Source organism: Enhydra lutris, unplaced genomic scaffold (assembly GCF_002288905.1).
Source record: "Enhydra lutris kenyoni isolate GAN:26980312 unplaced genomic scaffold, ASM228890v2 scaffoldscaffold28, whole genome shotgun sequence".
NCBI classification, from domain to species: Eukaryota; Metazoa; Chordata; class Mammalia; order Carnivora; family Mustelidae; genus Enhydra; species Enhydra lutris.
Window position 1 is genome coordinate 21,502,251 of NW_019154112.1, and position 27,961 is coordinate 21,530,211.

Consider the following 27,961-nt stretch of genomic DNA (forward strand, 5'->3'; position numbering starts at 1 on the left):
TAGAGATAAAATGAAGTGTGAAATTAAATTAATTTCACTGCTATCAAACAAATTAAAATGAGTTTGAATTCTAAAAGTTTTTTTCACTGGTATCTTAACACATCAAAAAAGTTTTTAAAGACTTTTGGGTTGATAGTCTGCTGAAACTCTGCCTTGTTAGAGTTTTACTTAAATCTATGATTTTAAAGGAAAGACGTGTGTGTGTGTGTGTGTGTGTGCGCACGCGCACACTTTTTTATTTTTAAAAGGCACATAATAACTGGAAAAAAGGCTAAAAATAATTCACCCTTTTCATGGTTTTGTGAAAAGAATGTTTCTGCTTTCTTAAAATAAATGAGGACTGTAAGACCAACTGCTAACCAATCTTTTGGGAGCATGTGACAGATGATGTCTGTAAAGCTTGTAGGGTCTCAGGAGAAAGGCACTATATATAACGCAAAGAGCTATTAAAAAGTAAGTGCTTATGTGAAGGTAAACTGCAGTTCCTAGTTTGAGATTCATATTTCCGCCAGCTGAAAACAAGGCCTGAGTCAGAGACATTTGTTGGGCTCGTCAGACCTGAGACAGTAAGCCTCCTCATCTCGGAATGATGTCCCATGGAAGGAGACCGATCGTTTCCATCACCTCAGCTCCACTCTTGGTGCAATAAAACACTCGAGTGTTCTGGACGGCTTCCACAACTAGGCACAAACCTGGCCCTGATACTTTATGGTTCTTGGTCTCTCTTTCCCTAGGCCCTCCTTCCTGGAGTCTCTTGAGCTGCAGTTCTCAAGTTTTTGCATCCCCCTCCCCAGCCCATCATGCCTCCATTCATTGTGCCAATGCTTCTGACCAAATAATCTACTTTTTTCTTCTAATCTCCACCACTTTCTCAAACTGCGGGGCATTATAGTGCCTTCAACAAAATGTTTAGAAAAAATTTCAAGTCTTTAAAAGTTGTGGTTTTTTTGTTCTTTGTTTTTTGGTTTTTTTTTTTTTTTTTTTTTTTTTGAGAAAAGGAGGGCGTCTGGGGGAGGAGCAGAGGGAGAGGGAGACAGAGAACCTTAAGCAGGCTCCATGACCAGTGTAAAGCCTGATGCGGGGTTTGATCGCACGACCCTAAGATCATGACCTGAGCAGAAACAAGTCAGAGGCTTAACTGACTGAGGCACCCAGGCACCCCCAGATTTCAACTCTTTAAAAAATTTCTTCCTCCTTTAAACTTCTTTAACTTTCAGTCATCTCAGGTATAGAGGAAAATGGAGTTCTTCTACTGCTGGTTTACCAGGAATGGTAACCACATTTCTTGTCTACAGGTAATTTTCAACTCCTAGTTTATGTCACTGTGTCAGGATATGGTTCTCAGTTGTCCTCCATGGATTTCAGTCCTCTGATGTGTCTTTTTACTATCAGCCACAGAGTCCTATCCTATTCACATAAATTATGATATTTGTCCTTTTGTTTTTCACACCTTTTCATAATGAGTGTATAATTATAATATATATTTAATATAAAATAAAGCAGTTATTTTTAATTTACTCTTTTAAATGTCAGTATAAAAAAGAGAATGGGGACATCTAGCAAAGGCATTACATGCAGAGCCCAGCTTGTTAAACAGAGTCTCAGAATTACTTTGAAGAATTAAAGATCTTACTATCTTGCATTCATTCTAAAGTTCAAAAGCTTTTCCAGAAATCTCTTAACAATGAGTTTTCAGTATCACTGAAATAGTTTATAATCCTAGATTTTCCTTGCTTTTGTTTGAGGTTATAAGCGATGGAAACCATCTTGAAAATAAGAAAGTTCTGAGCACAAACATAAAATTCTGTTTGTGATACTTCAAATCTGTGTACTTATATCTGGCAATATGCCAGTGTTTTTACTATAAAACTAGAAACTATGGAAATGTTATCAAATTATAACAGAGTTGAAATTTATAGCTAGATTACAACCCGCTTAATTTAAGTTAATTTGAGTTTAAATGTATATGGAAGTTAAATAGACAAAATCCTGTCTTCCCTGCATTCCTTAAAATCTGATATAAAGATGATTTAGTCTGTATTCTTAGTAGAGAATTCTGCACATTTTAAATCATCTGTTTCTAAAAAGGGTAAAATTCCAGTATAATTTAGAGTCACAGAAACTATAATTTAAGAGCACCAGAATCAAATTTAATCACAGATTGAAAATAAATACAGATCAGAAGGGTATGTGGATTGGAAACAATGCACTGGTTTGTCTTCTATGAAATAGTCCATAAAGGATGCTGCAAGAGTCTTTTTCAAGATGAAGGAAAGGTAATTTAGGCACAAGTTCCATCCCAGGTGTTTTGGGTTAAGCAGTCAATTACTGTGGGTTTACAGGAGGAAAAAAACTGGAATTTATGCAAACATCTCAGAGCGATATCAACATTTAGACTGATAAATCCTCAAATGCATGTTTTTCAAACTGTGTATTTTGCAGGGAAACTAAATGCTCATATTTGGAACCACTTATCCTTATAGTATCAACATGCCTCCAAAGAGCTGTTTTATGTCAGAGCCTCCTTTAATAACCCTATTTTTAAAGAAATAAACATTTTCAAAGTCACATTTTCCAAAAAGAATGGTCTGAAATGCAAAACCAGTAGGTTTGGGATAGAGCTTTTGTTTGCCACTCTACCTTCACAATGACTGTACATTTCAAATAGTTCTTGTGCCCTTAGGCACATGTGAATACAATATCCTGACCCCCTTGCTTATACAAAGGCATGAGGGTCAGAGTGGCAGGTCTGGAAGTCTCCAGTCTCCAACTTCAGTTATGGCAAAATTGAGCAAGTTAGAGCCCCAGACTCAGATATTTCCCTCTTGATTTTTGGGTGAAAAGTGTAATCATTTCTTCGGAAGATATCGTCCCAAGCCCATCTTTACTCACTCTGTAGTTAATGAAACTGAGAAATAATATCCCCATATATTTGCTGCTCAAATTGTCTCTTTTCCCCTACACACCCTGGGTCATTGTTCTGAATTTATACTTTCTGGGTTCTTTCCCGTGACGTTGTTCTATGCTCTGTGCTTGGTGAAATAAACCTAGCAATGTTCTGGCTATGCCTAGGCATGCCTAAATCCTCAGGGGATGAAGCCTGGGCCCAAGCTCATCCCCCTTCTATTTAATATTCTTTTTATTACTCGACCCCATTTCCGTTTTCACCATATATTCAATCTTTAATCCTTCTATAGCTATAGGTTTTAGTTAGAAATCAAATGTAAGGATCACCTTTGAAAAATAAAACCACAGTGATACACACCTACGTATAATTTTCCTATATCAAAATGTTTTAGGTAAGCCTTCTTTATACACTTGCAATATCTAAAGCACACTGTACATTTAATAATAAAATTCAACATACTCAAATCAATTTTATAAAAGACTCACTATTTTTAATACATGCAATATAGTCTTTCTGTTAACACTTTTAGCAAAAACAACTGCTCAGCCGTTCACAAAGGCTTGGTCCTCGTAATCGGTACAGGTATATTGTGTCTGAAGGCACAGGAGCTCAAGACCAAGAGTGACTGAGCAAGCATTAACTTATGGAATCTTAATAGTCACTTCATTGCTGAAGTAAAAAGGAAACCAAAAGGAAACTTAATAATATCAAAAGTTATTTTAAAGGGAGTTCACGTTGGTTTGAAGACTACTTTGCTTCACACACAATATCTACCTTTGTAAAACCCAAGAAACCCATATTTGTAACATACACACATCTTTACAGTTTTCAGAACATAAACCTTTTAGAGCAGTATTATTTCTCCACAGATCAAAAATTACAGTATTGAAAGTCTTTAGAATGACAATAAAAGAAACTCTCTTGCAAACCCCGGGGAAACTTGGAACTTTGCATTAAGTGGTTGTTTAACTATAAAAGGGGCAGTGTGTGTTGTAATGAATGGAAAACCCACTTTACCTCTACTCCATTTGCGAACATCTTGTGGCAACCTATTTTAGTATTAGAGAGATCATATATTAAAAATGATTTCTGTGGTCATGGATGTACACAAGTAAAAATTTAGTTCCTGTTAAATTAACACTTCATTAAAAAATCAAAATAAAAGCTCAACAAATACATTTTATGTTGTACTCCAAGATAGAAAAAAATTATTTTTGAAGAACAGATCGCCAGTTATTCTATTCCACAACAGTCAAGTTTCTCAGTTCTTTTTTTTTTTTTTTTCTTTCGCTGAGCTCTCTGTCACTGGAAACATCTTAAACCAATTTCAAGTGCTGCACCTGAATAAATATGTTGTAAAAGTGTTTATGTATTGAAGTGGGTCAGTTCAAGGTATGGTATTTGGCTGGAACTTCTAATTTCTCTTTTTACAGCAAAAGGGCTGCCAGAAGGAGGAAGTCTGAGCTGAATTAATACATTTGTTACAGTGGAAGTAGAATGGAAACTGCTCTGACCACAAATCAAACTGCCTCTTTCATTTATGCCAGTGATAGAGTTTTTCTAAGAAATATAGACTCTGGCAGACTGCCACTGTAAGTTTGCATTTAAAAGAGAAACCTATATGCTTATTTGTTTAAGGTTTACTGCCTTGATTATTTGGAAGTTCTTTCTTCGGTAGGACTGGGTATAGTGGCATTTGTAGGCAGATCCCGCCCGTTTTAATAATTGTGGGAACCAAACAAATTTTCCCCAATACGTTGTAGAACAATTGATGAGGCCACGGATGCTGCTTGGATCAGCACACACGCTTCTTTTTTTTTTCTTTTTTTAACCAATACCTCCACATTTAAAGGACCTCTGTGTCCCTCCCAACAGCTGCACAGCCTCACATGACACAGTCTCATTTTCTGACGGTAGAAGGTCTCTGCACAATACAAGTATACACAAAAGTGTTTATGCTGCCAAAATAAATTTTGTTAAGAGCAAGAGTTTATTTGCTAAAATGCCATTGATGCCGTTTCAAGGAATTGTTTTCCTTTTCTTGCTTCTAAGGTGGGTCAGGTCTTATAATGGACTGAGGTTACTCCACAGTCTTTACTGAATAAATATTTTAAGAAAACACGCACATCTCTCAGGGGGCAAGGCAGAGTCAATCATGCACATATTTCAAACCACATTATATATGACTCTTAAAAGATTGGTAACTTCTGTATCTAGAGTAGAAACTTTGCATGAGTTTTTAGTAATTCTCAACTAAATTTACAACCTAAGGTTAAATAGTTCATCCTCCTTGGGTGATTTCATGGAACTAGATATCAGCCAATGAGAGATATATATATCTCAGATTAAAAAATATATATAAATATATATATTTATAATATATATTATATAATATGCATCATAATATTATATAATATAAATATATAAAATATATGTGTATAATATAGCCACAGATATATATATATATTTTAAAAATTCAGTGATTTTTTTTTTTAATTAGAAGACCATAACTAGAGTGAATTGTAAAGAGGGGAAAATAGTAATACTTAACTTCTAGAGTATTTGTAGAACCAAATTAAATATTGCATAGCAAACACTTAGAAAAATACCTAGCACATACATAGCAAGTGCTCCAAATACCTTTGGCATTATTGTTAGTATTATTATTACTACCCAGTGGGAGAGGTTCTTTATTAACAACTACTTCTAGTCTGTAGGACACCTTGACCTCTAACGCATTGCTGTGCAGGCTCTGATTGCAGTCATTCTCTGATACACAACCACACCAGCAGGCTCGGAAGGGTCCGGCATGCAGACTGGTTTAAAGACAAAAGTGAGTCTCCAAACTCACCTGGAACTTTTCTTTCTTAGAGTCTCTAGGCTTGGTTAACAAGTTTCAAAATCTCTTCAGTAAACATTCAGGTGTGTCCAAAACTCAGAGAAGGAGGAACTCTGAAATTGCTCTGATTACTTCAAAATACTTGGCATTGAGAAAGAACTGGAATTTAAAGCAAAACTCCATCTCCAGCAGGGCTTCTAGAATGACCTGTGATGTGAAGAGCTTTAAGTAGAGCATAGCTTTGTAAAGTTTGCTGGGCACAGGCCCGAGGTGAAGGGGAAGGCTCTCAGCACTAATTAACACTTGAAAGGCTTGAAAAAGCTGAAGAAAGTAAAAACACCCAGGCAGCCATTCAGCTTTTATCACTTAGAGGAAAATTATAGGGCATTTAATGCAGAAGAGTCCATAGCTAATATTTTTGAAATTGTTATTTAATGTGGACATTTCCAGGCTGATGGTAATCAAGCCTTTCCGTCTGAAATATCGCTGACTTCCAGGTCTGAGAAGGATCAGTTAGTGAAGGCAGCCTGAGGGCGTTCTGTGGTGAAGAATGATGCAAAATGTAAGACCCAGCATGGATAATTGTCTGTACCGGCAAACTTTCAATGTTTATAAAAATCCTTGGCCTGCAAGGAAAACATTCTGATAATGTTTTCAAAAATAATGTTCCTTTTTCAAAGCACTCTCAGAATTCATTCACGTCAGGTAAACCTTCTTTCTTTCTCATAAACCAAGTGCTTGCGCTTTCTGTTCCAGGACGCAGTATCAATGTGAAATCCGCGGGTCTTGTGGGAAGACACGGGCCTCAGTCCAAACAACCGTTCATGGTGGCCTTCTTCAAGGCAAGCGAGGTACTCCTTCGATCCGTGAGAGCCGCTAACAAACGGAAAAATCAAAACCGCAATAAATCCAGCTCTCATCAGGACTCCTCCAGAATGTCCAGCGTTGGAGGTAAGATTAAGCCGGAGCAACGGTTGTGCACAGAGAGTTATGGGGTCATATGTTGCAAATCAAGTAGCCACAGTAAATCTACCCTCTGGATATACCTTCGTTTGGTCTATTAAATCATCTGGTAATGTTTCGAACATCCTCAGAATGTTTCATCAGTGAATCACTCAGTAATTCATTTCAAAATAAGTATGACTTGCCTTTGTATGTTGAAAGATTCAGTTCAAATTAAAATCAAGCTGGAGGTAATAAAATTATGAAATGGCTACATCAACAAAGTCTAGTCAAAACTCAACTACACAACTCCCTGAGCTGTCTTCCCCAGGGCCTCTCAGACGTGGATGGGCAACCAGGTAACTCAACAAAAAAAGATTTCTTCAGTACTTAAGACGACACATGTGAAGCATGCAATTTCCATTCTCTCTGACAATAAAAACAGCAGAGATTATATGGAAATTGAGGTACTATTTACATTTCCATTAATTATTTGGAAGACTATTATCTAGATAATCTGCTTTGTGTGTGTGTATATACATACACACCTATGTAAAAAACCTAGTAACAAAATATTACAGATGCACAATGATCCCAACGTGCTTGCAATTTAATCCATCAATTGATAGAAAAGGAGATAAAAGTATAGTCGATCTGAATGAGTCCAATTGCCAAAATCTGAAGTTACAGAATCATTTTATTTATACCAGTAAGTACCTTGTTTAGTCCAGGTTGCAAACAGACTTTCATAAGCTGTTCTTAGATGAAAATGATGGCTGTTTTATTCCAAGAAATTTTCTTTATCTCTAAAAAGTAAATCTGTTTGAAGGGGAAAATTTATCCTAGAACATCCCAACTTAGTACAATATGTTTGTTCATTTGAAAAATATGTGTTCTGTGTTAATGGCCACCATATGCAGTGTACTTGCCAGGCCCAATCGATGAGCTGGTGAACAAAACAGACATGATCCCTGCATATGGTATTCAAGCAAATTAGAATGCTTTACCCTTCCAAAAAGACACATTCAGACAGTATTTGCCATTATTCCTGAAATCTTCACCCCACCCCCACTCCTGCCCTGGCACTTGAAACTGATAAATCATACTATACTTTTTTTTATTACTCAAATATGTATGAGTGCTAGGTAAGAATGATTATAAATAAAACGATATACATATCTATATGTGTATGTGTGTGTATATATATATTTTGCATACATTTTACATGCACCTGGGACTCTCAGCAAAAATACCAAATTGGAATTCATTGGAATCTTCCTAAAATATGGGCACCAGGGCAATCATGTTAGAAGTCTATTTGATATATTTAGTAACAGAAATGAGGAAGATTTCTATATGAAATATTACTATATAGAGAGTAATATTGTAAAGTAGTTTTCCTGAACAAATAAGTTTAACTGCATTTTTCACATGAAAGTAAAACATGATATTAGTGCCTTGTTACAAAGCTATTTTATAAAGATCTTCACAAGGTATTTAGCTTGGCAAAAATTATAATTGCTGAATATGAAAGATGGAGAAAAATAACTTTCTAAGACCTTTTCTTCCTTGTAAATACTAGCCTGTCAAAGTTGTATATTTTTCTTTTCATGTAGAATGGTTCTGAAATTGGTTGAAATGTTTTTAATTTGATGTAACAGACTGCATTAAAGAAAAAGGTTTGTTAAACCATGAATAGAAGAGTGAATAATTTTTGAGGAAATTACAAAGGGAAAAGTGTAAGTTGCATACTTATTATTGGAGCACATAAGGACTGTGGCAATGGCGTTCCAGAGACTGAAATCATCAAAGCCCTTTTCCCTATTGGTGAACTCTATTTATCTTCTCTCTCTGATCACAAGCAACAAATGTACTTCTATAACTAGAGATGAATAAAACACATGGAGCAGAAATCGTGTAACTTTTCACCAGTTTCCTAACACCATTTAGAGTACAAAATTTATTCTACTCTAAACTGATATTTTCTTTTTAAAAAGTGTGTCATTGGCAGTCATTTCTGTGAAATAGGTGGTAGATAGTTTTGGAGCATGATCATATTTTGGTACTAAGAAAGAAAGTAGCTGGTTTGTGTCTATGAGACGTAACCTTTCAATAGGTAGTAATCAAGCAGCTGGGAAAAGGTCTCCTAGGATTTGGCCTAACAGACAGGGGTTTAAGGAAAGGGAATGCTAATATAAACAAAAAATTTGATACTTAGGAAACTTGAAATGCCAGTGAAATTTTAAAATTATTCAAATATAAATAATAAATGCTGTAATAGTACCAAGCCTTTATAATAAAATACTGTTTGAAGACTACAAGGCTAAGAGAGAAGCCAGTGGGGGGGAAGAAAGTTGTATTAGATGTTTGCATGATTACATTTTTTTCTGTATGTGCCAAATGTCAAAAGTCTCAGTTCAGGAGAATTAAAATCCAGGTCATTTTTGCTTTCTTTACCCAATTTTTTCCCTATTTCAAAGAGTCTTACCTTCCAGCTTCTCAATGATCCTTTGTTCTTCTATACTCCTATGGAAAATCTTAGAACAATGTCTAGCACAAAATAGGAAATGGTTAAATAAATTAATATATCCACTGAATGGAAAAAACGAAATTCTTCTTTCAGATGAATATGCACAGAAAGAGTGTCCCCAGATTTTCTGCAGAAACTGTCCCTCTTTGTTCCTCTTCAGATATTTGGCAAAGAGACTGAGCAAACATGTTGTGTGAGATACTGCCTCTTTCATGAGGAGGCAGCACAGTGGATGTTTATTTGAATTTGGGTAGGGAGGAAAGGAAATGGAGGTGATAGCTAATTTTTTAGTTAGCTTAAAAATGCTTTAGGTACCTGGGTGATAAGGTCTTAAAGAACCTACTGAGAGCAAGATACTCTTCTAAGGACTATATGAGAGCTGAAAAGAATAGAGTACTAAGAATTTGGAAGAATTAATAAGACAAATGGCAAGTCCTCTAGAATTGCTTGTAAAGATTGCTGACTGTGTGCTGGATATTAGGGACTTTTGAAGGTGAATCCAATCCTTAGTGGCCCTGCCTGACACCATGGTGATTTCTTAGGCCGAGTCTTTCCAAGAGTTATTAAAATGGAAACATTCTCTACTTACTCTCGACTCTGATAGGTAATGTCTTTTGCCTAATATAGACAATGTAAACTCATATCTCTTGGACAAACAGATGTTAATCAAAATCAGAAAGAATAATAATTATAACTACTTCTTTAGAATGTTCTATAGCATATAATTAATACATATTTTCATTATTTAAAGATAATAAAATCATCAGTAAAACTAAAGTTCTCTCTTGAACACCTAAATCCTTTTGTGATAGGTTACTCGGATACACTTATATCAACATAGTACCTTTACTCACAAATCTATACCTCCATATATATATACATATATATATATATCTCTTTTGGAGAATATATTTTATTATGTGTGTTTAATCACATAAATGGTATATTGTATGTATTTTTAAGGACTATTTTTTTGACAGACAGAGATTACAGGTAGGCAGAGAGGCAGGCAGAGAGAGAGAGAGAGAGGAAGGGAAGCAGGCTCCCTGCTGAGCAGAAAGCCTGATGTGGGGCTGGATCCCAGGACGCTGGGAGACCTGAGCTGAAGGCAGAGGCTTTAACCCACTGAGCCACCTAGGCGCCTCTTTAAGGACTATTTTTTAAAGCAATTTTAGGTTCTCAACAAGATTGAGAGGAAAGTACAAAGATTTCCCATATACCCTGTCTCACACTGCCTAGCCTCCCCCATTATCAACACTACTCATGAGAATAGTGCTTTCTTACTAAGGATGAATCACAAGGATGAATCTATAATTGTCCAAAGTGCATAGTTTACATTAGGGTTCACTCTTGGTGTTTACATTCTGTGGGTTTAGACAAATATTTAATGACATGTATCCATCATTGTGGTATCTTACAGAGTACTTTCACTGCCCTCAAAACCCTCTTTCCTCTGGCTCTTCATCCCTCCCTCCCCTTAGTAACCACTGATCTTTTTATTATCCTCATAGCTTTGACTTACAGGAATATAATAGAGTTGGTTTTATGGATTTTTTTTAAACAATATATCTCAGCCATCTTTCAAATTGAGTGACCTCATTCTTTTTAACCATTGCAATATAGTCAACAGCGCTTGTATCAGAGTTTATTTGGTCACGCCACTCTTAAAAGACATTTTGATTGGGGCGCCTGGGTGGCTCAGTGGGTTAAGCCTCTGCCTTCAGCTCAGGTCACGATCTCAGGGTCCTGGGATCGAGCCCCACATCGGGCTCTCTGCACAGCAGGGAGCCTGCTTCCCCCTCTCTCTCTGCCTGCTTCTCTGCCTACTTGTGATCTCTCTCTCTGTTGAATAAATCAATAAAATCTTTAAAAAAAAAAAAAAAAAAAAAGACATTTTGATTGTTTCCAAATTGGGGCTCTCAAGATGAAGGCTGAAGTGAAAATCTTACAAGGTGGCACGTGTGAGAATGTTTCTAATCCACTTGATTTCTATAATAATTAACACTAAAAACTGTTATTTGTGCCCTGAATCCCACAAAAGTTTTGGAAATCCCTCCTAAAACAGCAATTTTGGTGTCTATATTATCTCTCTGTACATTTATTTACCTATCATCTATTTCATTTTGTCATTTAGTCCTGGGTCCACTACTTACTATTTGTATAATGTTGGATAACATATTACCTTTCCCTGCCTCTGTGTCTTCATCTGTAAAGTGAGAATATTAATAGTATTTGCTCCCTAGGATGAGATTACATGAGTTGTGAGGATTAAATTAATTAATATGTGTAAAGAACTAAGAACAGTAGGGTATGTTTATTTCATGTTAGCCATTAACATTGTTACTTCTGAAATGAGTTCATGTGGTTTGGTTTTTCAGAAATGGTACATAAAGAGTTTAGACTCTTACATCTGAGAAAAGTAGAACTTCTCTTCATAAAAAGTACCAATACTCCTGGTCACTTAATTGGAATTTCTTGGTCTTTGAGACTTCAGAAGAAAGAAGGATGTTCGAAATTGTAACTGATTTGGCCAATCTACCTGAGCAATTAATTATATAATATAAAATAAATGTGTCAATAGACATTAATGCATTGTGTCTGTTGCCAAGTCTCTGTCTAGAGAGAATCCTTAGAATATATCTGGGCACGATTTACTGTAAAAAAGATTTATTCAGTATTAAATAAGTACCCTTTGTGTGATATGCACACTATTAACTATACACTGAGAAAAGATGGATAGCTGAGCATCTTGCTTCTTAAAAAACAGTCCCACAGACAATAGGAAAGACATGAGCGTTAGTAATTATTAAGAGGTCAATTCTATTAGAGTAGGTATAGAGTACTGAATAATAGGAAAGATAGAGCACCTAAGCAGCCCTGGTTATGGCTCCAAAGACTTCATGAAGAACTTATGGAAAATGTCTATAAAGACATTTGGAGGGGTGGGTGAAGCCATTCCAGACTGATGTGCAGTTACAGAGCCATGTACTCATGTTCAATAGCTGGGCATACAAGTTTTCTAGTGTGAGAGGTGTGAGAAAAGCTAGAAAAATATGGAGGGACCAAATTATAAAGACTAGGGTACGCAATAGTAAGGAACTATGGTGTCTTCATGTAGGCAATTGGAAAAAGGAGTGCCATAACCAGATATGCATTTTAAAAAGTTATATTTGACATCAGAGTGAAGGATGGGATGCCAAGGGAGGAAATTGAGAGCCCAAATAATGATTAGGAATCTAATCCAACTCTCTAAGCAGTGAAGATTATAAATTGGAGAAAGGGGAAATGGAAACCAAAACATGTGAGATGAGACCAGCAGAGGGTGAAAAAACAGGACTCTGGATTTGGAGTGTCAAGAATAAGTGGACGGTATTAGGAAAAGATATGGATGTGAGCTTAAATGAAACAAAGGACTTGACAGTACCATAGAAAATAAAAGAAAAAAAATCAGCAATGCAGACTCCCATGGAAATTTAGTCCTTTCATTATATGCAAGGAGAAAAAGCAATTCCATAAAAAAGACAAAGACTTATGGTCAGAGATGGAGGAGGGAGAGCGGGGGTGAACTGTTACCCTAGGACAAAGTTACTGGAAGAGGATGTTGAGGAAGTATGAGGTAACCGAGAGAGCAAAGGGCTTCTGACAGGTTATCTAGACTAGAAATCAGTCAGTAAGTGGACTTTGTGGACCAGTTTAATGGTAGGACATGAGAGAGGAAGAAAGAAAGTCAAGAAACTTACCAAATGTTCTTACTTGGGTCACTAGATGACAGATGATCCTGTTAACAAAGTAGCAAACATCTAAAGAGTGCAAGGTTTGTGGGTAAACCTTTTGTCAGTAAGCTCAAAGATGAGGATATTAGTTGGGTCATCCTTATAGGCACTTTGCTAACCAGAGTTAAGCAAACATACCAGATAGTTGTTATTTTGTGGTATCTGTTCTGCATCAGACATTTCTACACATAGACAAATACAATTATTTGTAAAAACATCAATAAAAGTAATTCCTAGTGGGTTGTACATAAATTCAAGCAAGGAATTCACTGGATATGGAAGATTGTGATTAAGATAGAATAGTAGTAGCATTTTTAAATCTCTCAACTTTGAAGGGATTGTTAGGTGCTTGGGGTTTATCATGAATTTCTCTACCCCCAGGGCCATATCAAAATTTACATTATTAATAGTCTATTATAGCATTATTCCTGCTTCTTTACCACTTATACCTTCATCTATTTGTCATTTCCACTTTTTGTGAATTAGCAAAAATCCCCATGCTTAGGTTCTGGCTTCCTTTGTCTCCTTTTTCTGTTGGGAACTGATCATGAGAATGCTAACACCTCTTTTGTTTTTGAAACACAGTATCTCACTGTATCTGGCTTGTTTAAGCTTTTGACATGACATTCTATTTTGAATTTTCTTTTCTTTTCTAAATATATCTACATTTCATCCCTTAAAGAAGCCAATCTTAGATTTAAAAAAATAAAAAATGAAATCCATATTAGTATGTGGAGTTGTCTGGATTTAATTTTTTTCCCCCTACTTCCTTGCTAAGCTAACCCATGTCTATTTATTTGGTTGTCTGTTTTTCAGAGACTGGTGGACAGACCTTTGAAGTGTTATGTAGAGTTCAGACTTTTTTGGGGGGGGCACTTTTAACCTCTATGTAGTTTTTTTAGCAATTTTTTTTCTACAACAAAATAATGTCTTAAAAGTTTAACTAAGAAAAGGATTAAATTTGTACTGTTTAGAGAAATTGATCATAAAGAAGTTTATGTAAAGTATTTAACAAAACTTTCAATATTTTGGCCCTGGTTTCCAATAGTGTTACCATTAAAAGACAAAACAAAGAAATGCTGCATTTAGAACATGGGCATTTTGGTTGAGGAATGTCAGCATGGTTTTCTAGAGTGCTTGTAGCACCAGAACATTTTAGTAATTTCTGTTAGAATTCTTCATTTGTAGGCAGGTTAATCTATGGTAGGTGGCATTATGTCCATTTCATGTTAATTTTCGAGGGGCTATCAATCACTATTTTTTCGAGATACATAAATTTCATTTCCTTGCCCTTCCTCCTTTAGTTTATTCTGCCAACCATTTATAGTAAACCTAACTGCAGACTTTGCTGGTTTGGGTACAACATTTACTTCACTCATCCATTAATTTTTATTTCTAACAGAATAAGCATATGGTCCTCATGCTCTATGAAATCAGACTCTTGGACTCAGATTCTGTTATAAATTTCATTGCTCATTACCTTTATGTGATGTTACATTATATATATCACTTAGTACGAAAAGCTGCATAGATGGAACAGATCTATTTTGACTTTAAGTGTACTTTATTTTTTTTATAAACATGGAATTCATATAACTATACACATAGTTTATGGCTTTTCGTATATATATGTGTATGTGTTATTGGCTACAATGTCTTTATTCGTGTTCAGTGTTTTTAATTAAGACAAGGATGAATGAATAAATATTCCCATTATTGTCTAATGCAGGGGCTGGTGAAGCAAGGCCCTGTGGCCTATTTTTGTATGAACCAGTTACTAAGAATGGCTTTTACATTTTTAAACGCTTGAAAAAGACTCAGAGGAAGGATAACATTTTGTTTCCCATAGAAATAATATGAAAATCAAATTTTTAGCATCCAGAAGTAAAATTTTATTGGAATATAGCAATATCCATCCATTACATAGTCCATGACTGCTTTCATGCTATAGTGGCAAAGTTGAGTCATTGCAAGGGAAGACTCCACAGACTAAATACTATCTTAAAAAAAAAAGAAAAAAAAAGTTTCCTGACCCCTGGTCTAATGCATAGCTGACTTTTTTTTCCTCTAAATTTCAAAAAGTTTAATCAAATAATTAAACTAATACCAGCATCAATAATTTCTTTTCCCTAAAAGTGATACAGGGAACTTGTCCATTTCATGTTAATGTACTTCGTGTTACAATATGCTTGTCCATTGCCTGGGCAAAATTAACTCCTTGTGCTAGTCTGATCAGGGAAAAAGTTTGCCCAAAGAGTAAGAGTGAGGCACTCCAAATAAATTCTCTTTCTCCATTTTCCATCATTAGCTACATATTTAATTTGTTTTAATGAAGCTAGTTGCAGAGCATAACTGTGGTGTAGAAGTAAAAACGTCTGAGTTCAAGATTTAATCATTATTTTGTATTCAAGACAGAAATAAAGAATTACTTGAAGTAACTGTGAAAGGATGACAAGAGACTCTAAGACAGGCTCCATGGATTTTTGAAGTGCCTACGTTTTCATTAGAGGTTGAAGATAATTAAACTGGAAGGTGACATCTTAGGACACGCTACTCTGCCTAGTAAACTACTACATGGATTTGACAGAGATGACTGCAGAGTGAATGTAGCAGTTATTCCTAGAAGAAAAAAAAATTAGTTGTCTTCTTTGAAAATAAATTATTTTGCTGACTCCCTTACCTTATATTTTTTCCTCTTTGCTATTTCGTATTGGAAATAATAAAGATGGGTTAGCTTTTAGAATGTTATTTGTATAAAGTGTGAACAAACGCCAAAGAAGACAACAGAGATTTTCTATAAAGCTCTGTGTTTCTTTGGTATTACTTTAGTCCAGATGCAATATTGAGGCTCTCCATTAATCCCTAATTCTTTTTTCTCTTTCCTTTTTTTTTTTTTTTTTTTTTTAAAGAGTGAGCAAGAGCACAAGAGCACAAGAGGGTGGGGGAGAGGCAAAGAGAGAAGGGGAGAGAGAGAAATTTAAGTAGGCTACACATAGCACAGAGTCTGACGCAGACCTTGATTTCATGACACTGAGATCACCACCTGAGCTGAAATCAGGAGTTGGGTGCTTAACCCAGTGTGCCTTCCAGGCGCTCCTATCCTTAATTTTTTTGCACAATTATAAAAGGTTATGGGTTTTTCAGATTATATTCTAAAATATGTAAAGAATATAATGTATTTCCTTCCCCTCAAGTCATTTGTGGAACACATTGGGGAATTCATTTATTAATTCCTCAAATATTTATTGAGTACCTACTGTGTGTCAGAGACTATTTCTGAAACTTAGGATGTATCAGTGGACCAAACAGAACCAAATAAGATTTTTGACTTTGTAGTGCTGACACTCTAGAGGGAGGAAAAAGACAAGAAGCAATGCACATAGTAAATGAGTAAAAGGCATAGCATATTAAAAAATAAGTGAAAGGGAAAAAAATAAGAGCAAGGTAAGGGAGATCAAGAATACCATGGTGGGAGTTGTGATCTTAAATAGGGTAGTTAGTGAAGTCTTCATTGACAAGATGGAGCTTAAGTGAAAAGCTGAAGAAGCTATAGATGTTAGCCATATATGAGTGTGTGTGTGTGTATGGAGAGAGAGAGAGAGAGATAGGCTCTAAGATGGGAGGAAGCTACCTGGGTAGAAAACAGCAAGGAGGTGTCATGGCCAGAATGGAGTGAAGGAGAGGAAGAATAGTAGGAAATGAGTCGAAGAGGTAATGGGGTCAAATCAGATAGGACTTTGTAAACCACAGAGGATATTTCACCCTTAGTGATGCAGGGAAACCCAGTGGGACTTCTTGCTGGGGAGTGATATAATTTGAGTTACTTGTTAGAAGGTCTACTTGATTGCTTTGTTGTAGATGAGCAAGGGCAGAAGCAAGGAGAATTAGCAATGAGAATATTGCGGTGATTCAGGGGAAAGATGATGGTGGTTTAGACCAGGACCAGTCATGGAGGTGGTAAGAATAGGTGGGTTTTGGACCTATTTGATGGTAGAATGTGTAGGATTTCTTAATAGAATGCATGTGAGAGTAAGAGAAAAAAACAGCATATTTTAACATTCTCTCTCTCTCTTTCTCTGTCTTTGCTGGGAAAGCTGTCATCAGTCAAAAATAGAAGGGTCTACATGTTGGACAGGTTTTGGGGGAAAAATCAAAAGTTCAACTTTGAGTATTCTGAGTTTAATGTATTTATTAAAATAAAATCAACTCTGTAAGGTCCCAATTGGTACTTTCCAGTGTCTGCTCATGGAAGATGTTAAAAAACATTGTATGAGTATTTAGTATGTATAAATATATTAAGTACCTCTATAGTATGAATTACTTAGTAAATGAGGATTCATTGAGCAGCTAGTACTCAATGAATGGCAGGCATCAGATTTGTGCACCATAAAACAGAGAGTCTAACCAAATTCTTGTTAGAACCTCGCAAGGTAAATGATACTGACTCAACTTTACAGAAGAAGAAACTCAGGACAAGTGATTTGCCTACAGTTCACCAGGTTAGCTAAGTGGCTCTAAGCTTTAAGATTCAAACTCGTATTTTGCAACATCAAAGACAGCTTCCATTTAATTTTATCAGTGATCTTGCAAAAGAAATAATAGGATACCTGTTAAGCTGCTGTTTGTTTAAAATCTGATTTTTATCTTCAGATTATAACACAAGTGAACAAAAACAAGCCTGTAAGAAGCATGAACTCTATGTGAGTTTCCGGGATCTGGGATGGCAGGTAAGAACTTAGGTGGTTCCTTTCTGTTTTATTATAAATCCGAGGTTACTCGTAATCTTTGTTAGTAATCTTTCCAATACACTAACCAATTATTTTTGATGACTCTTCAGTACATGGGCTATCCACATCATTTTATTTCCCCATTATCCTACCACCACTGAAACATTATTATCAGAGTTTACAGTAAAAAACAACTATGCTGAAGAAGAAGAAATGTAACTCAGTGATATTTTAGAAGGTGGGAAAAGGTGCTGTTGTTTAAATATCCCGAAGTTTTCATTCTAATAACAGTTTTTCAGATTAATTTGAGCAATACCATTTGCCCCCCAGGTCTCAAACTCTAGGGCTAGGAAATAAAATCCTTGACTATAATGTCTGTCATAAAGTAGAGCCACAGGAAAAAAAAGAATGTTTTTTCCCCTGAACCTAAGGGTTTTATTGCTGTCTTTTCCACATGCTTCACAAACACGGTGAGGAGGAGGATTTAATCAAAATAGTTTTTAGTTTCCCTATGTATTGATAGTTTAAATTGAAGTTTTTAGATTACATTATCCGATTACAATGGATTCACAGAATTGAATTTGGGCTATCTCGTTGAAAAGTAATATTAAAATGTAAGCATTTTAAACTTTTATGATAAACTTTCAACACGATTCATTTCTTCTAAAGAGACTATAAAGTTAACACGTGAATGGAAAGAAAAACAGCAAAAGGAACAAATATTAAAGCTCTCAGAGGTTGTCAGGTTTCTAAAACCAGGAATGAGTTATTAAGGAGTAATAGGAATTATCTCAATTAAGTTTATTCTTCTTTTCCTTTCTGGTTCCCTTGAACTTTCCAGAGTTCATCATTTCCTGTTTAAACAATATTTACAATGCTACTTAATGATTATGGTTTTATTTATGAATACATGAATTAATGCATACTATGAATAGCCTACGTAGCAAACTCTGGGAGAAATTACAGAGGGCAATTTCTTGTGAAAATACTTGTGTTGTAAACTTCAGCTTAAAAATAAATTAAGGGCTTGAGGGTAGCTATCTTGTTAGAATAATTGTTGGATGAAGAAGAGAAACCTAGACAGACTAAATGTGGGTATTATTTCAGAATTACTTGATTTTTATTTTGATGATTTCTTTTATTCCTTTTCTTCTTTCTTTCTTTTTCTTTTTGTGTGTGTGCATTCTAGGACTGGATTATAGCACCAGAAGGATATGCTGCATTTTATTGTGATGGAGAATGTTCTTTTCCACTCAATGCCCACATGAATGCCACCAACCATGCCATAGTTCAGACTCTGGTATGCCTTTGTTTTTGTAGAATTGAAAATGGTTTATGATGCAAGCATCATATAAATGTTATTTTAAAGGAAAACATCCAGTTATAGCTGTAAATGCATTATTTTTTCTTTAAAATTCCCTTGGGACTTTTTTTTTTTTCTTTTTAGAGTCAAAGTAATAATTGTGGGTATAGTCAAGAAATTCAGACTGTTTTAAAGAATAGTCCTGATTCCAGAATGGAGAAGACTTCAGTTAGGAAAATTGGAGTAACCACATGAAGTGGTCACTCTGCACTGATTTCTTCGCTGTGCAGTATGACTAACCACACAGGTTCCCAGGGGCTGTTTCTAACCTAGCAATTCATTAGTAACCATTGCAAAAACATTGAATAATAGCCTTACTAAATTTCATCTGAGGGCTTTTACTCTAATTATTAAAGAATGTTTCACCACAATACTTCAGTATTATGAAACTTCTTCGAGTAGACTATAAGTAGAAGATTCATTTCTATTTCATGATCTTTATTGTTTTTTTAATAATCTTTAAGGTGGAATTTCATCTTCATTTTTTCCTTTCCTCACTCTGGCATTCAGCAGTGATTTAATCTCTAATAACTTGGGCTTATTTTTATGAAAACAATAATGAAATGTTGATTTTGTGGTCTCTAAATGGTTGTACTGTATTTAACGAGCTCATGAAACCTCTTGAGAGCCTGACGCACCTGCCTTATGGTGTGTGACTTACTGATCTGGCAGAGGGACAGTCTCTGGAAGACTAAGTGAGAGGCTCCTAAAAGGTGCAATAGATCATGTGATAAAATTCTGAATTAATATTTGGGTGAATAAGAACATTTTAACCATATGTCATCAAGAGAGAAGGAAAAGGATATGTTGTTTTAGATTTAAGACTTAGTGACAGAAGTTGCTCTTTGGCAGATGCCAGTAGGAGAGCAGTAGCCAGGAGGAAAAAATAATCTATCTTTATGGGTGAGTCTTGTTTATGATCAACAAAAAAATGGAACTACTAGAATTTGTGAGTTGACTCTTAAGGTTATTTTTTTTTGGAATTTACTTAAAATTGAAAGCTGATGAAAAGACTATGCCAGTTTTCTTCTGAATAAGGAATGGTATATATAAATTGGCAGATTAAATCCTTGAATGGCTTGATGTTTTCTGGTGTGGACATCATAGGTATTGGAGAAGAGTAGACACCAGAGAGGCATGTCTATGGCAACTAGAGCATGGGTATTGTCCAAAACTTTGGAAATAACCTTGGAGTAAAGAGAAACAGAGAGATAAATACATGTTTTGAAAGGCAGTCATTTACAAATATTTTTCTTTTTCTTCTTGACCAATGAGATTGCCTACTTCTGTGCCATATGCAAAGAATAAAGGAAATTCCTAGGGAAATTTTAAGATTTGTTATGCTTTCATATTTGCTATACCTACCAATAGAAGTGCTTCTTGATGCAGGATATCATTTCTGGGGGTTGAGAAAAAGAATCTCTGTGAACTGTAGCCATCTATCCTTGCCTATGAGAATTCTATGATGACCCAAAATGCAATCACATAGAGAGAAATGCTGCTATTTCGAGCCTTGAAAGACTCGCCATGATGCCTGTCTTTCTGTAGGGTCAAAGCAATAGCCACTGTTAGCTTATAGAGGAATGACACTTCGTTTCTCAGAAAATTCTTTGCCTCTTTATATTGTCTTCTTAATGACTCAGAAAGCACACTTCTGCTTCATTGAATTTGATACATCCTAATATATCAAAGGCAGCCTCAGACTGAGCAATGCTTAATTATTGAAAAAACTCTGTCAAAATACTCTTCCTCTCATTTTTTTTTCTTATTTCTTATGAATATATAACCACGTATTGTCAGCTTTTAGGGCTATAGTCTAGAAGGCAGTGTCAAAAACCAAACATTTTAAAAAAAAATTTGACATGGACTTGGAACAAGTCCCTGCTCTGCTTCACTATCCTGAGACATGGGATGTAAGTCATTGCAAAACTTGAAGCATACATGGGAAGTTTGATTTTTTTTCCTGGCATTGTGCACTCTGTATGCTTGTTCTGTGAAGGACATGAAACAAGAAGACATGCTTGTTGCTAAAGGAAAGCATATTTATGACTAATATGTTTGAGAAACCAGTCAAGAACAATCCATTTTTTTTTTTTTTTTCAGAATGATTGCTTTGTGAAGCTGCCAAGGCCATTGAAATAAGGGGTTATCAATCATGTATGTGTGGGTTATGTAAGATCAAGCTGATGAGGGACACAAGCCTGCATCTGAAATTTGTCTAAACTATCCAACTTTTAGTTTTGTGAGGTCCTAGGAAATTTCAAGTTCATGTCAGATCACCTCATTTTTCCTGCTGTTTCTGTCCACATGCAGGACTCCTATATCATTTCAGCCAGGACATTGTGCAGCCAAAACTCTAAGAGGCTGTATTTGCTTTTTGTGGATCCCGTAAGACTCATCAGTGGGACTTCCCATAAACTCCTTTCGGGGAAGGGCCAGGGTAGCTGGGTGGGAAAGGGGGAACCATGTACTGGCTCCTTGCTCAATGACTGCAAATTATAGGCAGACTGCCAGTCTGATCAAAATGTGAACAAACTCTATGCTTAAGCATTTCACTTTCAGTGTACAGCTACCTTTTGAGGCTCTTGGAGGAGAGGGATATTCAATTTGTAAACTATCTAGGCTCCTTGCTTCTGATTTAGCTAAACGTGCTTTTTGGCACTTGTCTAGGAGAGAAGGAAAGCAAAAGGGTATTAAACTCCAGCCAGTCTGGTAAAAATTTCTGTAGAGAAGAGTTGAAATCATTGCTTTAAAATAAGTTTTGGGTTATACCTGGAGTTCACTTTGCTGTGATTTTTATGTTTCCTTTATTGTGGAAAATTAAAAGTGGGTGTAACTTTTATGAGTTGTTGTTTAATTGTCCTTTAAAAAATAATTCTTAGATTCAAATCTTTCTACAGTCTAATCATGTCCCTTCATGAATTCACATTTATAACTTCTGCATTTCTTATGAAGTAAATAGGAGTCATTCTAACCAAAAGCAACTCAGTGCTAGTTCCCATGTACTTTCCCCCAGGAAAATTTCCACTGAATATTTCATTGAAGGAATTTTCCTTACTTGGTAGAGTATTTTTGAAGGCCCCAACACATAATGAGAATAGGTGAGTTGAGTCTAGGTGTTCACGCCTAAAAATACATCCTTCCCTACCAGTCCCCAACCTCCACCCCAGCCATTGAACATAAATAGAAGAGTGATAGCTTAACGGTGTATCCGATTGTGTGACAAAACAAGAATATTATTTGAGGGTGCCTGGGTGGCTCAGTGGGTTAAAGCCTCTGCCTTCAGCTCAGGTCATGATCTCAGGGTCCTGGGATAGAGTTCCGCATCGGGCTCTCTGCTCCGCAGGGAGCCTGCTTCCCCTTCTTTCTTTGCCTGCCTCTCTGCCTACTTGTGATCTCTTTCTCTGTCAAATAAATAAATAAGATCTTTAAAAAAACCCGCCAAGAATATTATTTGAAAGCTGTGGACAAAATGTCTATCTCATTTCTTTAAAAAAAAAAAAAATGTTTTTCTTTCCCAGGTTCATCTGATGTTTCCTGACCACGTACCGAAGCCTTGCTGTGCTCCAACCAAATTAAATGCCATCTCTGTGCTGTACTTTGATGACAGCTCCAATGTCATCTTGAAAAAATACAGAAATATGGTAGTGCGTTCGTGTGGCTGCCACTGATATTAAATAATATTGGTAATAAGAAAAAGATCTGTATTAAGGTTTAGAACTACAATAAAAAGTATGCTTTCACACAAGAAGGGAATTTCATAGAATTACTCTGGCTCATTTCATCTCTGTACCTATGTACAATATTGTGTATATAGTTACTTTTATTTATTTAAAGGTATATATTCTCCTTTGTGGATGCCTTAGCAATAAAATCTATTCTATAGGTCTATTACACAATAGATAGCCCAGTGTAACTTTCAATGGGATATGCTAAGTCCAATTCAATTCCATGTCAACATTTTTCCTAATGTGATTTTTATATAATTTTCTGAAGTTAGAACTCCTTTGCATGTTAATCACTGATAAAGGACATTGAATGCATTTGGCTATGTGGTACCTGTGAAATGGATAGGTTGTTTATTTAGAAATAAAACTAAAAAAAAAAAAAAATAACAACCCAAACAAATGCTTGGATAAACACAATTTTTCTTTCAGAGTTTCTGCTACATTAGATAAAGTGAAATGTTGAACTGGATTTGAATAAATAAACAGTAGGCAGAACATAGAAGCTGAGAGATTACACATAATTGTTGTAACTGTTTGCTTTAACAGCATTGATGTAACTGGAGGAGTGCATTCCTTCTTGGCTTGTGGACTATAGATTTTGCAAAGTGCTCAAAGCTTCAGGAATTCTGTGGAGACAGGCTTGAGCCTGTGTCCATAACTTTCCAATTAACACTAAAATCTTGTAGTACAACCTTCTTACCTCAAATAAATCATGTCTGCCTATTATCTAGAACACTACTGCTGCAGATTTTTTTTTTTCAGATTTAAAAACAGTCCAAAATAAAGAAACATTTACATGCGCTCCACTTCTCTCCCCACAGACAAGAGTCATTGCATACATAAAACATAGCGGAGCGAAGATGCCGACAGAGCCATTTTCCTTAGCTCTCCTTTATGACTGAGTCTGCTGATTGATGGGATGCAAGGGATTTTATTTAGGGTAAAAGCACTGAAACTAAACTGAAGGAAATTACCAAAAATCCCGGAATGGCTTTGACAGAATTGCCATTTTGAAAGAACAGCTGAAATCCATTTTTCATATCTTTGAGAACGAGCTCAATGAAAACCTTATTTTGTGAGGGGATTTTGGAAACCTCCCTCCAAGCACAAATAATTCCAAACGGGAAGGTTCTGATGTGTGCATGTGCATGTGTATTCTTCCCCCTGAAATTAATTTATTTTCTTTCTTTGCCTTCTAAGGCTTTTCTTTAACACACACTAACTTTTGGAAGAATGACATTTAGATGGATTACTCGCTCTTTGTTGTGGCTCTACAGTTAAGCTTATTTACAGCTCATCTAAAATATTCATAAAACACCATTAATTAACCACCTTTTTGGACCTTTCAAGTAAAACTTGTATCAGAAATAGCTTCAGAAATATTATGGTCTCGCTTATAATTCAGGTATATTACAATGTTGTTTGAGAATACAGTTTATCTCAAAGAAAATTTGATAATAACTATATTGGGGGTACATTAAGTAATATATTTTTAAATAAATAGTGTACCATTGTAAGAAAAAGAAATGGAAGTCTATTATATTATTCTTTAAATGTGCTGTTTAAATATATTTCTATATTTTAAAATATATTAAACTTGTGATGCTAGTTTCTACTGATTTGGCTCTTTATTTAAGAGGGACACAAAAATGTGAGTATGTCATAAGCTGAGATGCTAAGAATATCAGCTGTAAAATGTTGGTGGGTTACATGATTCCTTATGTTCTTTTTAATTGCCGAAACTGGTTTTTGTGTTTTTAATAAATAATCCACTGTTAAATGGACAAAGCAACAATCCATGAATTAAGATTCTTCTTAATCTGCCCAAGCAGTAAAGACATTTTTAAAATAGCAAAAACCATAGGGATGAAAAAATATCTCACTTGTTCGTTTTCACTTGAGAGGAGGTAATTGGCATCAGTATTTTCATAATTTTTCAGATTAGATACATGAATATATGTACATATATGCAATACGCTCAGTTAAATTATTCTCAAATAGCTATTAGAGTAAATTTGTACTATTTCTTTAGTAATACTTAAGCTATTATCAGAAACCAGAATAATTTAGCTTGTTTTAACAGGATCTAAACAACTTAGGGTTTTTTAGCTAGTTAGGTATTGGCTTTTCCTTTGTGTGTTAGTTTTAAAATTTCTTGCTTTATATGTATTTTGCCTTGTAGAGTGGCCCTAATTCTTTCTGAAAGTAGAAGGGTATAAATCACAAATACCAAGTTCTTTAAACTAAGGCAAAAATAAATCGTCTATAGTGAACTAAAGAAATAAGAAAAACACAAGAAAGGAAAATCCAAAATTATTTTTTTCTCAAGAACTGTCATTTTATAATCCCTATATCACCGTCATCGAATCTGAGCCAGAGTCTACTGGCTACTCTACAGTCTGGCAAGTATCATCTCCCAAGAAATTTACAATGAGTGATGTTTTTGATGCAGTTCCATTCAAGGCAGAAGAAATGCTCTTTCCCAAACACAAGTCACTGTCTCATAACTACTCAGTCAACTGCTCAATCTATCATCCAATTTCCACTTGGAAATTATCTGCAGTTCTAGGTTTTCTCCTTTGTATTTTACTTTATTTTTATTTTTTCTGCCTGGAAAGTTAGAAGTTAGAACTGAAGATGCCTTCGCCGATGAAACATATACGTTGTTATGTATACATGTATACATCTGTATGTTATCAAGTTTGGTTAAGATCATAATTGAGGAGAAAGTAGGAGAAACAGAAAGAAAGGAGAAACAGTCAATGCCAGTATTTATTCTTATTTAGACAGCAAAGTGACACTATATCCAAGTTAGCAATTTAAAAAGAGCAAAGGTTCTGCAAAATTACCTCAACGTCTGTTGTAATATTTGTTAACACTTATTTGGAACATGGGTCTTTCAAAGACAGAAGAACCTGGATCAGATATAGCCTTAAAAAAAAAAAAAAGGAAATTTCAGAAGTTTTAAAACATGCACCTTAACCTTTGCGTCTCAGTTTCCACTTTGCAGATGCAGCTAGTCTCTCATCATTCCTCAAAGGTCAACATATATACACAATGGAGAGAGAATGGGTAGATGCACTACAGCTGCTGGAGGTTATCTATAGAAGGATGGGAGACAAAATACTGCATAAACAGCCCCTGGACTCAGCCATTTGGAATAGAACAGAAGCTGAGCGGTTAGTGAGGTGAGCAGTACTTTTTCCCCCCAGTTCATTGTGGCTGCTAGTATGTGGTGAAATGTAATAGAACCTACTTAAAAAGCTGGACTGTGTTTATTTTCCTGCGGATACCTATAGAAAGAGCCCAAACTAGGGAAATAATCCTCTACCTCAAGCCCCAGGCCTGTAAGATGTCATAGATTCTGTATCTTTATACTTTCTTCAATAATTCACATTTGCCCACATACATACACAAACTTATAAATAAGTGTATTTTTATATGTTTTAAAGAAGAGGAATAAAAACACAAATAAAAAAATACTTTAAGTGAACCAATAGGACTTTGGGGAAAGAAAAATATAATACAATGGGGAATTTGAGAGAACTTAAAGTATATGAGGATCAAAGGGAATTTGAACATCCATTTAATCAGTATTCTGGAAAACTGGAGACAACTTTTTTTTTCAAGATCTTATTTATTCACATGACAGACAGAGATCACAAGTAGTCAGAGAGGCAGGCAGAGAGAGAGGGGGAAGCAGGTTCCTCTCGGAGCAGAGAGCCCCGTGCCTGGCTGATCCCAGGACCCTGGCTGGGATCACAACCTGAGCCCAAGGCAGAGGCTTTAACCCACTGAGCCACCCATGTGCCTCATGGAGACAACTTTTAGGCTAACAGCTGACCTCTTTATCAGAGCTGGCTCCTCGACTGGCAAGTCAGTCAACAGGTAATGTCTATCTTCAGAATGCTAAGGGAAAATAACTGTCAGATGGAATTCTATGTCTAGCAAAACTATTCCAAACTTTAGGGCAAAATAAAAAAAACATTCAAGTAAAACTGAGAGAGAATTTATCATCAACAGCAAAGGTACTGCTAAAGGTTCTACTTCAGGAAGAAGGACAACCCCAAAAGGAAATGCCTGCAATGATGATGAGCAAGAAGATGGGAGACACGGGGCTAGGCTGAAATAAATAATATGTCTCCTAATTGTGGTTTTAGAAATCAAGAGAATGAAACAGTATCAAATCAGGTTGAGAGTAAACTATAGTACCATTGTATGACATATAGTGGAAGGTAGATGGTAGGAAATAAGAAGCTTTGCATTTTACTTAATGATGATTAAATTAAACTCATTAACTTCAGAACACAAAGTAGCGTGTATATTTTAAATCAGGATTGACAACATTTTTCTGTAAAGGATGTGATAATCAAATTTTAGGCTTGGGGTCTCTGTCCCAACTCCTCAACTCTGCTGCAGGAGCATGAAAGTGGCCATAGACAATATGCATGCTAATATGTGTAGCTGTATTCCAATAAGATTTTACTTAAAAAAAATGCGGTGGGTGAGGTTTGGCCCACAGTCCGTGTACTTTGCCGACCCACGTTCTAAACTAGTAGAAGGGATAATTGTAATGTGGTAACATACAATCAATTTGACAAGACAAAAAAGATGAAAAAGGTTTCAAAAACATTGATGTTTTGGGGCCCCTGGGTGGCTGAGTGGGTTAAAGCCTCTGCCTTCGGCTCGGGTCATGATCCCAGGGTTCTGGGATCGAGCCCCGCATCGGGCTCTCTGCTCAGCGGGGAGCCTGCTTCCCCCCCTCTCTCTGCCTGCCTCTCTGCCTACTTGTGATCTCTCTCTGTCAAATGAATAAATGAAATCTTTTTTAAAAAATTATGTTTTAAAATATATATGGTTTTAAAAAACATAGCATATATGGGAAATACAGCATATCCATACATAGTCACAATCCATACATAGTCACATAACATTATATGTAAACAGACTGAAAAGATCACTACTGCCAGATTGGATTTAAGATAACTTCAACAGCTAGCAATGTTCTGTTCAAAAACGGTATACCTAAAACTTTAAATCACAGGAAGGTTGAGAGTAAAAAGAAGGTTTATACCTGCAGAATACCCACCACAGGAAAACTGGGTTAATTATATTAATAAAGTATATTTACACTTTAATACAAACCAGCCA

The 27,961-nt window shown here is 35.7% G+C and overlaps 1 protein-coding gene across 2 annotated transcripts in view; it reads left to right on the top strand.

The window, feature by feature from the left end:
• Nucleotides 1-23,189, top strand: part of LOC111152343 (bone morphogenetic protein 5) — a 115,252-nt gene extending 92,063 nt beyond the window's left edge. The window contains exons 4-7 of one of the 2 annotated variants that reach the window (XM_022510845.1): nt 6,504-6,698; nt 17,643-17,719; nt 18,909-19,019; nt 22,604-23,189. In XM_022510845.1, coding sequence (XP_022366553.1) covers nt 6,504-6,698; nt 17,643-17,719; nt 18,909-19,019; nt 22,604-22,753 — 533 coding nt within the window. In that variant the 3' untranslated portion in view covers nt 22,754-23,189. The remainder of the gene's footprint in view (nt 1-6,503; nt 6,699-17,642; nt 17,720-18,908; nt 19,020-22,603) is intronic. The other variant, XM_022510846.1, reaches the window with a different exon arrangement.
• Nucleotides 23,190-27,961: the final 4,772 nt, after the last annotated feature.